At 46.2% G+C, this 13,666-nt stretch overlaps 1 protein-coding gene across 1 annotated transcript; it reads right to left on the bottom strand.

Annotated features, from left to right (window-relative positions):
- Positions 1–1,683: 1,683 nt before the first annotated feature.
- LOC134394279 (zinc finger protein 629-like) lies at positions 1,684–11,744 on the bottom strand. The gene is made up of 3 exons (XM_063119565.1): positions 11,633–11,744; positions 5,394–5,501; positions 1,684–3,535 (listed from the first exon to the last, which is right to left on the bottom strand). Exons 2-3 carry the CDS (start codon positions 5,467–5,469, stop codon positions 2,706–2,708), a joined length of 906 nt encoding a protein of 301 aa, XP_062975635.1. The 5' UTR covers positions 5,470–5,501; positions 11,633–11,744; the 3' UTR covers positions 1,684–2,705.
- Between the last annotated feature and the right edge of the window lie 1,922 nt (positions 11,745–13,666).

Raw genomic sequence — 13,666 nt, 5'->3', positions numbered from 1 at the left:
TAAAACTTGTTCAGACTTTGGAAGCAAAAGCTTCCAAGCTCCTCCTCATGGCCACAGCACAGGAGAGGGTGCATGTGAGCCTAAGGACTGTTGTATCTTGTTCTTGCTAAACCACTAATTTAGTGTTAACGAGAATGAGCTGCAGCTAGCCTCACGCTTGGCCTCATGCTTGCATGCCCCCCCCCCCTTTCCCAGGGCCGCTGAGCGGAGATCAAAAGCTTTTGCTTCCATTTTAGGTTAGTTTGTCCAAGTTTGGATGGCACAGCAAGCTGAGTTTAATTTTAATTATGCTTAGTTGAAAGAAGGACACTTCAAAGCCAGAGTTTTAAGTTCACTGCTTTCAACAAAGCACAGTTAACCACAGTTTAGGACAGGAGTAGGCAGCCTTCTTGGGCTGTAGCCACATTTGGCAATTTGAGAAACTGCTCCGGGCACCTCAGTAAAATAGCTGCCATGGGAGATGTGGCAAAGGATGAGTAAACTACCCAAAAGACCAAGTACACTGCTCAAAGGACAAGGCAGAGGTAGAGTCTGCGTCCAAACACACACTAAACTCATTTGAATCCAGTTTTAAGCACCAACAGAAACCTGTTTCACAGCAAGACAGGTGGGAAGAGTAGGGCACCAGAAAGGTATCTGGGGACACATTAGTGCCCATGGACCACCACCTTGGCTTCCTTTGGTCCAAGGTTTGCACAACATGCTAAACTGCAGTTAATTTAAAGCTGAAGCTTCCAGTCTGCTCACAGCCACACCAGAAAAGGGGAGGGAGTATTGCAAGTCCAACGTTTGCTGTAACCGTAAACTACGCTTCTGCATTATGTCTGAACACAGTTCTAGATTTTAATGAGCCTTTAATGCTTTTAGTAAGCATGCTTAGTATTGCAGCCTTAGCATCCCTGGATAGGTCAACAAATAATCTGTATCATACGACCCCCTAATTCTGCTTTTCACTTTGCTTCCATGTGAACTTCAAAAGCCTGTATCTGTAGGCTCAGTATAATTTTACCAGTTGATTTTCACACTAAGGTACAGTACACTGACAGTAACTTACCTTGTACACGTGACACAGTGAGCAAGCAATCATTACAGGCAATGGATTTAAAAGGCCCATTTGTCATGGTAGAATCATCACTGTCGCCTGGAGCTCTTTTACAATTCTTCAGTAAATCTGACCCTTGTTAAGTGTAAAGGCAAGGATATTTTAAGTTTACCCCCCCCCCCAAAAAAAAGTTTCTTCCTCTCCTGCCAAATGAGCAAATCATTCACTTACTACAGCCTTCCCAACCTGGTGCTGGTGCCCTTTAAGTTGTCTGGACTTCAACTCCCATCAGCCCCAGCCAACATGGTCAATGGTTAGGAAATCTGGGAGTTGTAGTCCAAAACAACTGGAGGGCAGCAGCTCGTGGAAGGTTGACTTACTGTGTGCAGCCAGATCAGTCTTCTTCTAGTGGGGCTCACGGTGCCTCTGAGCATGCCTGCTGGCTCTTTGCACCTTTATGAATGAACGAAGAGGCAACGTATGCACCTTGCCTCCTCCCATTGTAGACAGCAGACTAGCTTAGGCTCCAGGCAGGCTGTCAGGGACACTTGAACAGCCTAGACGCCATAAATGGGCAATGCTCCGTCCCACCCCTCCACCCCTGCCAACTGTGACTGAAAGCTTCCATGAAAAAGCAGGTGAGAAGGGAGGATGCTCCCATCCAATCAGTATGTGAGGGAGAGAGGAGAATGGCTATTGGTTCTCCCTCAGCAGAACACATCTTTTGACTTGAGCAGCCATGTGGCAGAGAGAGAAAGCTCCCTTCTATTGCAGTTTGCAACAGAGACCAGCCTTTGAGTGAGCATGTGCAAGCGTGAGGTTACTTAAAAAAGTAAGTGTCTCTCTCTCTCTCTCTCTCTCTCTCTCTCTGTGTGTGTGAATTACCCGTGTGGCCCATGCTGCAGCCGGTGGCACCAACCTGCCATGGCAGCCTTCCACCAGCCTTTTCAGCAATGCAAAGCCATCTCCTGGTCACAGTTTGGTGCAGCTTCTGTTTGGACACCCTGCCTGGTTTTCCATTGTCTCTTGAACTGCCCCTTTCAATCATAGCTGTATGGAACAGGAAATGGTTAGAGAGAGGCTGGCAATCTGAGATAAGGGGATTCCGAAAATTTTATTTCACAAGGCTGATTTCAACCTCCCTTTCCCCCAAGCTGCCCTTGCAACTTTTTTTTTTTTGCCCATTGTCCCTGCCCCTTCCCTGAGGCCACTCAGTTCTGCTGAGATGTGCGCTCTCTTCTGGAATTCTTCCTTCCAACCAAGTCCCAAGAAGCCTGATTTTGACTGGATCTCTTCCCCCTCCCTCCCCTCGTAGATCGCTATTTTTGGCTTCTAACTAAAGAATTGCCCCCACATTATGTACAACAGCAGGATCTCCAGGGTCTCAGGAGACCGGTGAGGATTTTGCTCCGTTTGGATCCTGCTCTGCACGCAGATCAAGGCCTGGGCACCAAGATCTTTGCGCTCTCCCAACAAGTGACTGAAATCCGAGCTCTGGGCCCAATCTCCTTCCTCCCCCTTGTCGCTGCTCAGCGGTTCTGTACGATGGTGTTCTCAGGGCCCTTGACCTGGCCAAGGTAGACCCAGGTTGCAGTCAAAGAAACACCTTGGATTCCAACCTGGGCGTACAGTTAGGATACCCGCCCCAAAGGGGACAAAAGCCTCAACGCACAAAGATCGGCTTGTGCACTCGCTTGTGGCGGATGAGCGTGGTACTCTTCGTGAAACACTCTCCACATTCCACGCAGATGAAGGGCTCCGACGGGGTGACCCCATGGTGAGTGACGCGATGGCGCTCCACCTCCGAGGGTGCACGGAAGCGCTGCCCGCACTCCGGACAAGGGTGGCCAATGGGGGAGTCCGTGTCGTGGCGCAGGCGCTGGTGTTTGACCAGGCCGGCGGTGTGTGCAAAGCCCCGCCCGCACTCCGGGCAACGGAAGGGCCGGGCACCCGTGTGCGTCCGCCGGTGCTTGGCCAGGTTCTTGCTTTGGGTGAAGCTACGGCCGCAGTCCCCGCACGTGTACGGGCGCTCGCCGGTGTGAATACGCTGGTGCTGGATCAGGTTGGAGCTCCAGCTGAAGCTCTTGCCACAATCGCGGCAGACGTAGGGTTTCTCGCCCGTGTGTGTACGCCGGTGCTGTACCAGGTGCGAGTTCTGAGAGAAGCTCTTGCCGCAGTCGGAGCAGGTGCTGGGGCGCTCCCCTGTGTGCGTGCGCTGATGCCGGAGCAGCTTCGACCAGTGGCTGAAGCTCTTGCCGCACTCGTTGCAGATGAAGGGGCGCTGCTTACTGGGGCGCGAGATGACTGCAGGGGACGCGGCGACCTCCCCCTCGCCATAACTGCCAGGGGCCAGCGTGGGGGTCTGCCGTTCCACGGCTGCTCCTTCCTGCTGGGAAGTTGCCTTCCAGTTAGGCTGTCCGTGTTGTATGGTGGGCTGGATGGTCTCATGCTCCAAATAATCGTCCTCACCCTCACTTACTGCACCTTTGTCGGCTGTAGGGGAAGAAAGCCACACACTTCCATTACAGGAGCAACGCTGCAGGCTGCCTCTCCAAAAAGAGGGATCCTGCAAACTCTTATAAGCAGGGCTATAAGTCAGAGGTAGGCAACCTGCAGCCATCCAAATGTTACTGGACTAAAACTCCCATCACTCCCAACAACTGGTCGTCCCAGATGAGGCTGATGGAAGTTAGAGCCCAACAACATCTGAGGGGTGCAGGTTCCCCACCCTTGCTTTATATACTGGAACTAAAAAAAAATGACACCTGCACCCAGGTGACCCAAATGTGATGCACGAGAGAATTGTGCAACCTGCATTAGTTCTGCTACTTCACACAATTTCTTCCATTTTGCATGGTTTATTCTTCCTTGTCTATTATTTTACATAACTGGCTGACGAAAGCAAGTTTGGTTTCGACTAGCCTGTTCGGCATTCGATTTCTTTGTAATGCAGTAAAGTCTCTAGCAGGGAGATTCTAGAATGAAAGGTAGCATCTTTGTCCAGGACCTTATTCTGCACTTCAAGTTTATTTATTAAGTTGTACGCCACATTTCCACCCAAAAAAATGGCGCCCAAGGCAGCTTACCATCATAAATGGTAAGAGAGCTTCACCTATTGAGCAGTATAGAAATGCAATATCAATCAATCAATAAAATAAAACTTGATTAAAACAATAATAAAACAAATAGGATTTATTACATTTTTACCCTGCCTTTTCTCCTCCTGCTTAAGTGGCTTAAGTGGCCCTCCTCCAGTTTAGCCACCATATTCAACCCCACCCATTCTTGGAGAGAGGCAATGCCTGCACCCTTGAGCCTTGAAGAGTGACATTCGGCATATACGTCAACAGCGGTCCTCATTTGAAATTGAACCCTTGGACTCGTTTTCAAGGAAAGATGCCATACATACAGAGTCAGGCAGGAGCTGAAGCGAGACGTTGCAATGAAAGGCACAAAGTTCTACATTCCTGAATAGGTAAATGTGTAATCATATGCATGTTTAGAAAGAAAGAAAAAACAGCTGCCTAGGAAATGCTGGGAGTTGTAGGAATTTCCCCCCCAGTCCAAGCATGCGTAGGATCGCATCTTTAAGTGTATCTTTCTAAAGAAATAACACATTGACAAAGAAAGCAAAGCGATGGGCAACCAGTAATTCTGTTTCACTGAACTTCAGCAGGTCCTGCCACTGAATAGCCAAGATTCTTGATCCACGCACATGCTCCTTTCATTCTTTCCCAAGAAGGACCATTAGCTGCCTAAAAGCCAAAATTGTCTTATAGCACTTTCTCAAATGTTTCTTTATTCTCTCTAATAACTGAAAGCCTGCAGATAACCAACATTGGCAAGACATTTGTATGCATATTAGGGTTCAATGGTTTAATTATAGAAGAATTTGCTGGTTGTTTATATTTGTGAATGTTGTCCTTGTTTTCTTTTGGATGAAATGGCTAGAGCAGAGGTGGTCAACTTCAGGAGTTGTGGGAACCAGAATGAGCTTACAAACAAACTAACTTTGACCCCATAGCAGCTCTGGAAGCCATTTTGTTTGCAAATTCTTTTTTCTTTACATTTTTTGGGATGCCCTGAATTTCAGGGGGTGGCAGGGGCCACACTGGATGGGGAGAGGGAACTGGGGGTCACATCTTGTCCAACTGTAACTAGAGTGTCAGATTGGAGAGTCCTGGCTTTGAATTTCCACTCAGTCCTGAAGCTTCCTGAATGGTTTTGGATCAGTTGTTATAATCTCTTCGCCTAACTTATCTCACAGGATTGTTGTGCAGATAAATTGGGGAGGGATAAAAGTAATAAAAGGATTCATCCAAGGCTATGGAGCTGGCCCCGAGCCTCTCACCTACGTAAACTCTCCTTGAAATCCCACCATCCTCTGAGTTGTGGATTTCCACGCCGCCTGGATCTTCACGCTCCATCTCAGAGGGAGTTTTTTCAAGCCAGAATGGTGCTGTTATGGGGGGAAAGTAAAAAAGCTGAGGTGAGAGAAATTGTCAAGTATTTGTGGGGTGCACAAAAAAAACAATGCTGGGTTAAAGAACAAGAGTGACCCAACCAATTACAGCCTGGGGTCACACAGACTCTCCTTTGACTCTCTTCTGGTGGGATTCATGATGGGAGTGAGGCCTACCTAGCTCTGCTAATCCATGATCTCCCATTGTGTAGGGTTAACCTCTATAAAGCAAAGCTTCAGGGCTTAACAGTACTTGGAAGCCACATCCTCTGCTCTAATAAAAGCTCAAATGGGAGGAGGCAGCTCAGTTCTCACCCCAAATCACTTTGCATATGTTAAAGAACACTTTTTTGTACCGCCTCACATGTTCCCAGGGAGATGCCAGAAGCAAATTATGCTGTAGCCTGCTTAGCATACAGAGCAGCCTTCCCCAACCTGATGCCTCCCAGGTATGTTGGACTACAACTCCTATCATGGGATGGCAGTTGTAGTCCAACACATCTAGAAGCCTCCAGGTAAGAGAAAGCTATTACACAGCTTTATCACTACCTGTATTAAAGCCCATCCCTTTGTTGGGGACATGAGAATTTCTCCTATATCACATGATATACTTACTTTCACACTGTTAGTTTTATTGTCCCCTGTGCCTATTTGGTGCACTCTCTTCCCTTTCTGATTGTTTTATTATGATTTTATTAAAATGTAAGCCTATGTGGCAGGGTGTTGCTGTTTTATTATTTTGCTTTGTATAGCACCATGTACATTGATGGTTTTATATATAATAATAATAATAATAATAATAATAATAATAATAATGAATCAGCTACCTTGTTTTGAATTATAGGAGTGGTGTAGACAAGCCTTGCCCAACTTGGTGTATTTTGGATGTGTTGGGACTAGCATTTCTGACTGGATGGGCTGATGGGAGTTGAAGTCCAAAACATCTGGAAGGCACCAAACATGGCTGGTGCAGGCTGGGAAGCAAAAAGAGCTGCCTAGGCTTGTGGCAAGGAGTTTGCACAAGCACCATGGGATTCTTCATTTTTCTCCTTTAAGACGCTGACGTCTGTGACACATCACAAGCTGCTCCTCTAGAGCAGCACCAGGTTGGAGAAGGCTACCCTAGAGGAACTCATGTTGGGAGTGTGCAAGCATAGGCCATCTTACCTTGAAAACATATTTCAGGGATGTGCCCTAAGAGGCAGGAGCACAACCAATGCACTAGAATAAAAATCACAAGAGCCTTCATAATGGATCCAATACAAGGGTAACCCTCAGTAGAATCCAAAAGGCACAAACCTTCAAGAAACCTCACCGCAACCTGCGCCCCCTTGCCAGAGCAGTAAGGCATGAATTAGCAAGTCAAATCCTCTGCCAGAAGCTGATAAAGCAGGAACCCTCAAATTACTATTGAGAAACAACTAGATGCTCATCTCCTGTGATGGATCCTATGGTATAAGGCAAGTTGCCAATTCTTCAATGAGCCACTATCCCCATGGCTTTAAAAGCAACTCAAGGTGCAGACATTAGAAGATACTATTTCAGCAACTGGCACAACAGGAAGCCAATGCTTTTATGATCAGTTTGGGAACACATACTTTCCCATTTGAACCTTCATAATCTCAAACCCTGCACTAACTATCACCCCAATGATTAAGCGGGCACTAGCAAGAGGGCCTTTTCATCAGTGGCACCCAAGTTATAGAATTCCTTCCTCGGAGAGGCCCATCTGGGCTTCTTTCCTTCAGGAGACAGTTTAATTTGACCATGCTGTTTAGGGCTGCACCTGAATGAGAACCAGTGGAAACAGCCTGTGTCAGAGATTGGAGTGTGTGTGCATACTCTTCATCAGTTCGTTTATTTGTAGTCTTTTATTATGCAATGTCTATGCACTGACACTTTATGGACAATGAGATCCAGTGTATCCCTATTGATTTTCCTGAACCTCCTGGTAGCTTTGGATACTGTCTTAATCAACTCTGTGGGTTGGGGGCACGCTAAAAACATTGACGCCACTTCTACCTGCAGGATCATTTCCAGACAGTGGCAACGGGGAACATCTGCTCGACCCCACAACAATTCTGCTATGGCATCCTGCAAGGTTCTGTTGTGTCTCCCATGTTTAAATATCTACATCAATCTGCTGGAAGAGGTCATCCAGGAATTCGGGGTGAGGTGTCAGCAGCATGCTGATGACAGCCAGCTCTGTTTTGCCTTGTCATCTGAATCAAGTGAGACTGTACAGGTGAGAGACTGGTGCCTGAAAGCAGTAGTGGATTGGATGAGTGCCAATAAACTTTGATAGAATCCAGACAAGACAGACAACCTGTGGGTAGGTGGTTCTTGGGTTCAGGAATTAGACAGATGGCCTAATCCAGATGAGGGTGCACTCCCCTTGAAAGAGCAGGTCTGAGACACTCTCTAATCCAGCTTTGTCACTAGAAGCCCAGGTGGCCTCAGCGGCATGGAGTACCTTTAGCCAGCTCTGGCTGGTGCACCAGCAATGGCCATTCCTGGAAAGGATCACTTAGGCACAGTGACTCATGCTCTGGTAACCTCACGTTTGGATTGTTATAATCCACTTTATGTGGGGCTGCCCTTGGAGACTATCCAGAAGATATAGTTGGTACGAGACACGGTGGCAAGGATGTTGATAATTTTCTACCATGACCTCCCATTGCAGGGTTCTTTGATCTGGCTTCAGCAAAGTCCACTCTTCCTCCGTGAATTACACAGCCACCTCCTCAGAGGTCAGTAAGCCCTGACCTGGCAACTGCACAGCAACTGCTTCTATCCCATTACAAAGTGGAGAAGGCCAGGAATGAATTGCCAATCCTGTTCATCTCCAGGTGCAGGACAGTTAGGAACTGCTTGACGATCACAAAGTCCAGGATCTGAGCTTTCACTTGCTTTTCTGGCTTCAGCCATTAACAGCAAAAATGATGGAGTCAGGTACAAAACTCAGGGGCGTCGGCTACAAAACTCAATCTCATCGCAAAACTCCACGAGGAACTCCCACTGTATGTCTGGGCTGGTGGCAGTGGTGGATACATCTTGCAGAGATAGCAAGCCCTCTGTGTACATGTATTACACTCATCATGTGAAAATATTTTGCAAGAAAAGCATTGTAACTCAAGCTTCTCCCAGATCAGGGATGTAGCCTTTTCCATTTGGGGGAGGGGGGGGAGGGGGCTGTCATCTGAGCCAAAGAGATAACCTAGGGCAAAACAGGACCCTCTTCCTGCACTCCAAAAGTGCTATCAGTAGATAATATAGCATATTTGCTTTGCTTTCCCCACACCTCCTCCCTCCCAATCCCCTTTCCTTTTGTGTCATGTCTTTTAGATTGTAAGCCTGTGGCAGGGACTGTCAAGAAATACTTTTGTAAGCCGCAATGAGAGCCTTTTTTGGCTGAATGGCGGCATAAAAATGCTTAAATAAATAAATAAAATATTTAAATACATGGGATACCAGCATAATAAATGTATTATATAGTTTAATATGTGGTATTTTAATTATGATAAATTCATTAATAAAACTACGAATGCCAATTCACTAGACAGGTAAACCTACCTTACTGGAATGCAAAATGAGTATCTTGCTATCTCAGGAAATTACAAATCCTCATAGTATTGGTAAACCCAACAAGCCAGGGTAAATCTGGTAAATTTAAAAATCCCTGGGTTGTCATTACGTGAAAACCAGACCCAGTTGATTAATAGGTTGGTTATTTTGCCCTTAGGCCATCCTTTACTAGTTTCAGTTTACTAAAGCTACACTCATCTGATGCAACTGATATGGGGATGCAGCTAAGCATGCATATTTTATTATTTTTATTTATTGCATTTATATCCTGCTTTTTTCCCCCTCTCCAAAGAGCTTAAAGCAGTGTTGGGGCCTCCCATTCAAAACCCTTGTTTATCCCTACTTACAGTACACAGTCAAGGAATCACTGCAGCACTCCAGTTAATCTGCAGGGAATTCTGGGAAGAGGCTTCCTATATGACTAACCTGCCTGAAGGTCAAAAGGGAATGATTGGATTGTATATGTGGGAACAGCAGCATACACTGGACTTCTTCTAAAAACACAACTATTTATTATTATATCTCATTGGGAAAATCCAGGGCCAAAAGTTTTGGATTGGAGGAAATGAAGCAAGTGCAACATAACTAAAAATTGATCCCGGCTTCATCTAGGCTCAGGATTGTTCTGGCCTCTGAAGAGATTGTACAGACCCAACCATTCTTCCAGGTCTGTGCTGCAAAAGTGGGATTGATTCTTCTCCATCACTCACACGGCCTGTGAGTGGAAACAGAGTACAACAGGTGCAACCTTTTTCGTCAACTAACCTTAGCAATATAAACCAATGTGGGAAACCCTCAATTTTGTAGGGCCCTGGAGCAATTTGCCTCCTTTGTCCCTGCTCACCACAAATACACATACACACACTCCAGTCAAGCCTGGGAAAGGTGGGTGTGGGCTTTTTTATATAAAAAAAAAAGTTCAGACAAATTAATTGTCCATGCAGAAGTAGACATAAAAATAATCAATAGGGAAAACCTCCGGCAAGTTTTGAGCAGGAACTATAGCCTGGAAACTTACTGCCAAGAAGTTGCATAGTCAAATTCTTGGTGTTCAACATTCCTTCAAAACAAGGTTGCCATATGTAAACTTGGCACAATATGAACAGTCCAGCCATCCAGACAGGGGGGGTGTGCATGTAAGAGGGAGGGGATGACGTGTAAGAACGTAAGAAGTGCCATGCTGGATCAGATCGAGGGTTCATCTAGTCCAGCACTCTGTTCACACAGTGGCCAACCAGCCATTGTCCAGGGACCAACAAGACAGGACATGGTGCAACAGCACCCTCCCACCCATGTTCCCCAGTAACTGGTACACACAGGCTTACTGCCTCAAATACAACATCAAGAGATTAGTTTGCAACCAAGTATACGCATGGGGATCTAGTACTAATGAAGACAAAGGGGCATATTTTCCCTTATTCTTGAAAAAATATAGCAAGCTGCAAGTATAAGTCTCAGAGAAGGTAGCCATGTTTGGTCATTACACCAAATATAAGGGGTTGGATCCAGATTTAGGCCTATGCAATTGGGCTGCTGGAAGCAGACTTCTTTGCCTGCTTCTCCCTATGTCAGCATCTTTAGCCCCCTGAAAATATTACTCAGAAGGCCCTGCTGAATGGGCTGGGCTGTGGGGTCCTTCATCCAAAGAAGGTAGATCCTGGATCCAACCCAAGGAGTCTCAAAGACCAATATATATTCTTGTTATCCTTATCCTGCAATAAAGCTACAGTCCTATACACACTTCCCTGGGAATAAGTCCCACTGAACTCAACGGGGCTTGCTTCCGTATAGGATTATACTGTAAATCTGCTAGTGTTTAAGGTGTTACTAGACTCAATTTTAAGTTATAAATCTTATTTTTGAAAGAAGGGTGAGAAACCGACTCACGCCACCTTTTTCGTTTGTTCATTTGTACTGCTCAGTTCAACATCTGCTCCGGAGGATAAGGTATCACCTACAGCCAGCTTTTCACTTAGCCCTAGAAACCTCGATCTGGATACCCCAAGGCAGGCAGGCTGCACCCCAGAGCCGCAACTTTTAAATGACAGCTTTCTCTATAGTGCGGGGTGGCCATCTTGGGATCGAGCAATGTCATTTGGGGCAGCAAGCAAGCAGGTGGTGTGGACGAAATGAACGGATTCTCTGCATTTTGAAAACAAGTCTACATTCCGGGAGAGAAAGCCATTGCGAGTTTGCACCGGAGAGGGAGAGAGAGAGAGAGGAAGAATATGAAAACTAGAACCAAGGTTGGCAGTAGAAAGATCTGACCAACCCTAAAGCGTGCAGGTTTTTGGGGGGGGGGGGGGGGGATTGGAAAGTCTTTTTGCATTGCGCCCAATTAGCAAAGCAATCTTGCCCATTTGCAATGAGGAGGAGGCAGAGACGGAGATTATTCCAAAAGATGTTCCTCTCCCCGCTGCAGTCCTGCTCCCAGTTCTCCAAATTACTTCCTACAGGCAATGGTGTCTTTTTCTCTCTCTTTCTTCCTCTCCTCCTTTTGATCCCACCGCCCCAACCGCCCAGATCCCTCCATAAAAACTCACTTGCCCCTGGGGTGCCAAGGTAACCTCCTTGACGTTCCTAGGCAGAAAACGAAGGTTCAGCCACGGCAGCGATTACACTAAAGCTCAACTCTCAGCTCAGGGGGCCGCTGGGAACAGGAAGGTCCCAGTTTTAATTTAATCCCCTATTCCTCCTCCTCCTCCTCTCGGCTGCATTTCCTGGTGATCGCTAGGAACAGGGAGGAACTGGTGGCTCTATGGTTAAAGCGGCTATCCTTTAACGCACTTTCTTAGACGTGAAGATCCAATCGATGTGATCGTGTGACATTTTTGTATATATCTATATTTATATCTCCTAGGGACCGGGGTTAAACATTCAGAAAACCGGGCGAGTGACTCGCTTTCCTCGTTAGGGAATGGGCGATCAGCAGCGGTCGCTCGCTTGTTGCAAGCGGTTAGCAAAATTGCACTTTCTCACCTGACATGAATGCAGACGGCAGAATTGGGCGTCGGCAGGCTCTCGGATCAGGGTTCGCTGGAAAGTAAGACTCGCCGATTTGACCGTGTAAATTTACTGCGGAGGGGAAGGTGGGTATGATGTGTAGTAATTTCTTCTGAATGGTCACCATCCCCACTTTGCATTTGGAGGTCAGTGATTGTGAATACAGCAATGGGTTGTTGGAAGTTATAAATTTAGTTATTTGGAAATAATTTATGCAGAACAACTCGTTGAGGAACTTACTTCCAAGTAAATGTCACTATGCAAGGCCATTTCCGTCGGTAGGATGGTTGCCAACTTTTTACAAAACCAGCTCCTGTGCCTTTAGCAGAAGCTGTGTGGCATATGAAGAAATAGGCAGGTGATAAAACAGCAGCCTGAGAAGCAGAAATTATATGTTATCCCATACATACTTATCTGGGAGGAAGTCCCATTGAACCCATTGGGATTTACTTCCAAGTAGACATGCATAGGATTGCCCTTAGTCATGAGCCTCATTTAAGTGACAAAAGTGATTTTATCTTCAACCTTTGGGAGTCAGAAATTCTTGCAAATCACCCAGCAATCTACAAGTGGATTCTTCAGTATCAGAGGCAGTAAGCCTATATACACCAGTTGCTGGGGAGCATGTGTGGGAAGATGCTGTTGCACCATGTCCTGCTTGCGGGTCCCTGGTCGACAGCTGGTTGGAACAGAGTGGTCTGATCCATCATGGCTCTTCTTATGTTCTTAGTCTGACCTTCCTTCTTTCCACCCCTATTTTTAGTTGGTAAGTTAAATAGCCTAGCAATCAGTTAAAGCAGTGGTTCCCAAAGTGGGCAGTACTGCCCCCTTGGGGGCGATGGAATTGCATAGGGGGGCATTAAGAGGCAAGGGGGCGGCAGGGGGGCGCTCAAAGTGGTCTTTTCCGAGAAGCGCCTCTCCAGACGGTCTTAAAACCCAGGGACATTTTTATGGGAGAAGGTAGTTTGGTCCCAAGCCATATAGGGGAAGAATCCACACATGTTTTTGTACCATTTAAGAAGAGACCTTTTAATGGTGAATTAAAATGTTTCAAAAGCACCAAAACGCTAATGAAGAGCCATACCCTGCTTGGTGTGCCCCGCCACGCCGACTGCAAAACAGAGGCGTTAGCTCTCTGTTCCCTCCCTCGGTAAGCCTGTGGCAGATGCTTCGGATTTTGAATAAATATTCAATTAATTGTTACTGTTTTGAATTTTATTATTATCTTCCTTAGTGGGTCATTGAAAATGGTTATTCTGAACAATATTTTTTATAGTGTAGGGTAGGGGGCACTGAGCATGAGTTTGTAGAACCAAGGGGGCAGTTACCTGAAAAAGTTTGGGAACCACTGAGTTAAAGGCAAAGTTAGAACCTGGGGGCACCCAATCCACTTAACAAGCAGCAGGCTTAAAAAAAGCAGAAAGCCCGCTACCAACCCCACACCAACAGACTGCAGTGTTGGACCTCTCTTATATTCATATTTATTTATGAATATTATTTATGAGTCACCTTTTGGCTCCAAAAGGCCCCCAAAGGCGAGTTACAATTTTATTTTATTTTTAAATATACAAATA

The sequence above is a fragment of the Elgaria multicarinata genome, chromosome 3 (genome assembly GCF_023053635.1).
Source record: "Elgaria multicarinata webbii isolate HBS135686 ecotype San Diego chromosome 3, rElgMul1.1.pri, whole genome shotgun sequence".
Classification (NCBI taxonomy): Eukaryota; Metazoa; Chordata; class Lepidosauria; order Squamata; family Anguidae; genus Elgaria; species Elgaria multicarinata.
The sequence above is the reverse complement of the archived record's forward strand: the minus strand, read 5'-3'. Positions and strand labels throughout refer to the sequence as shown.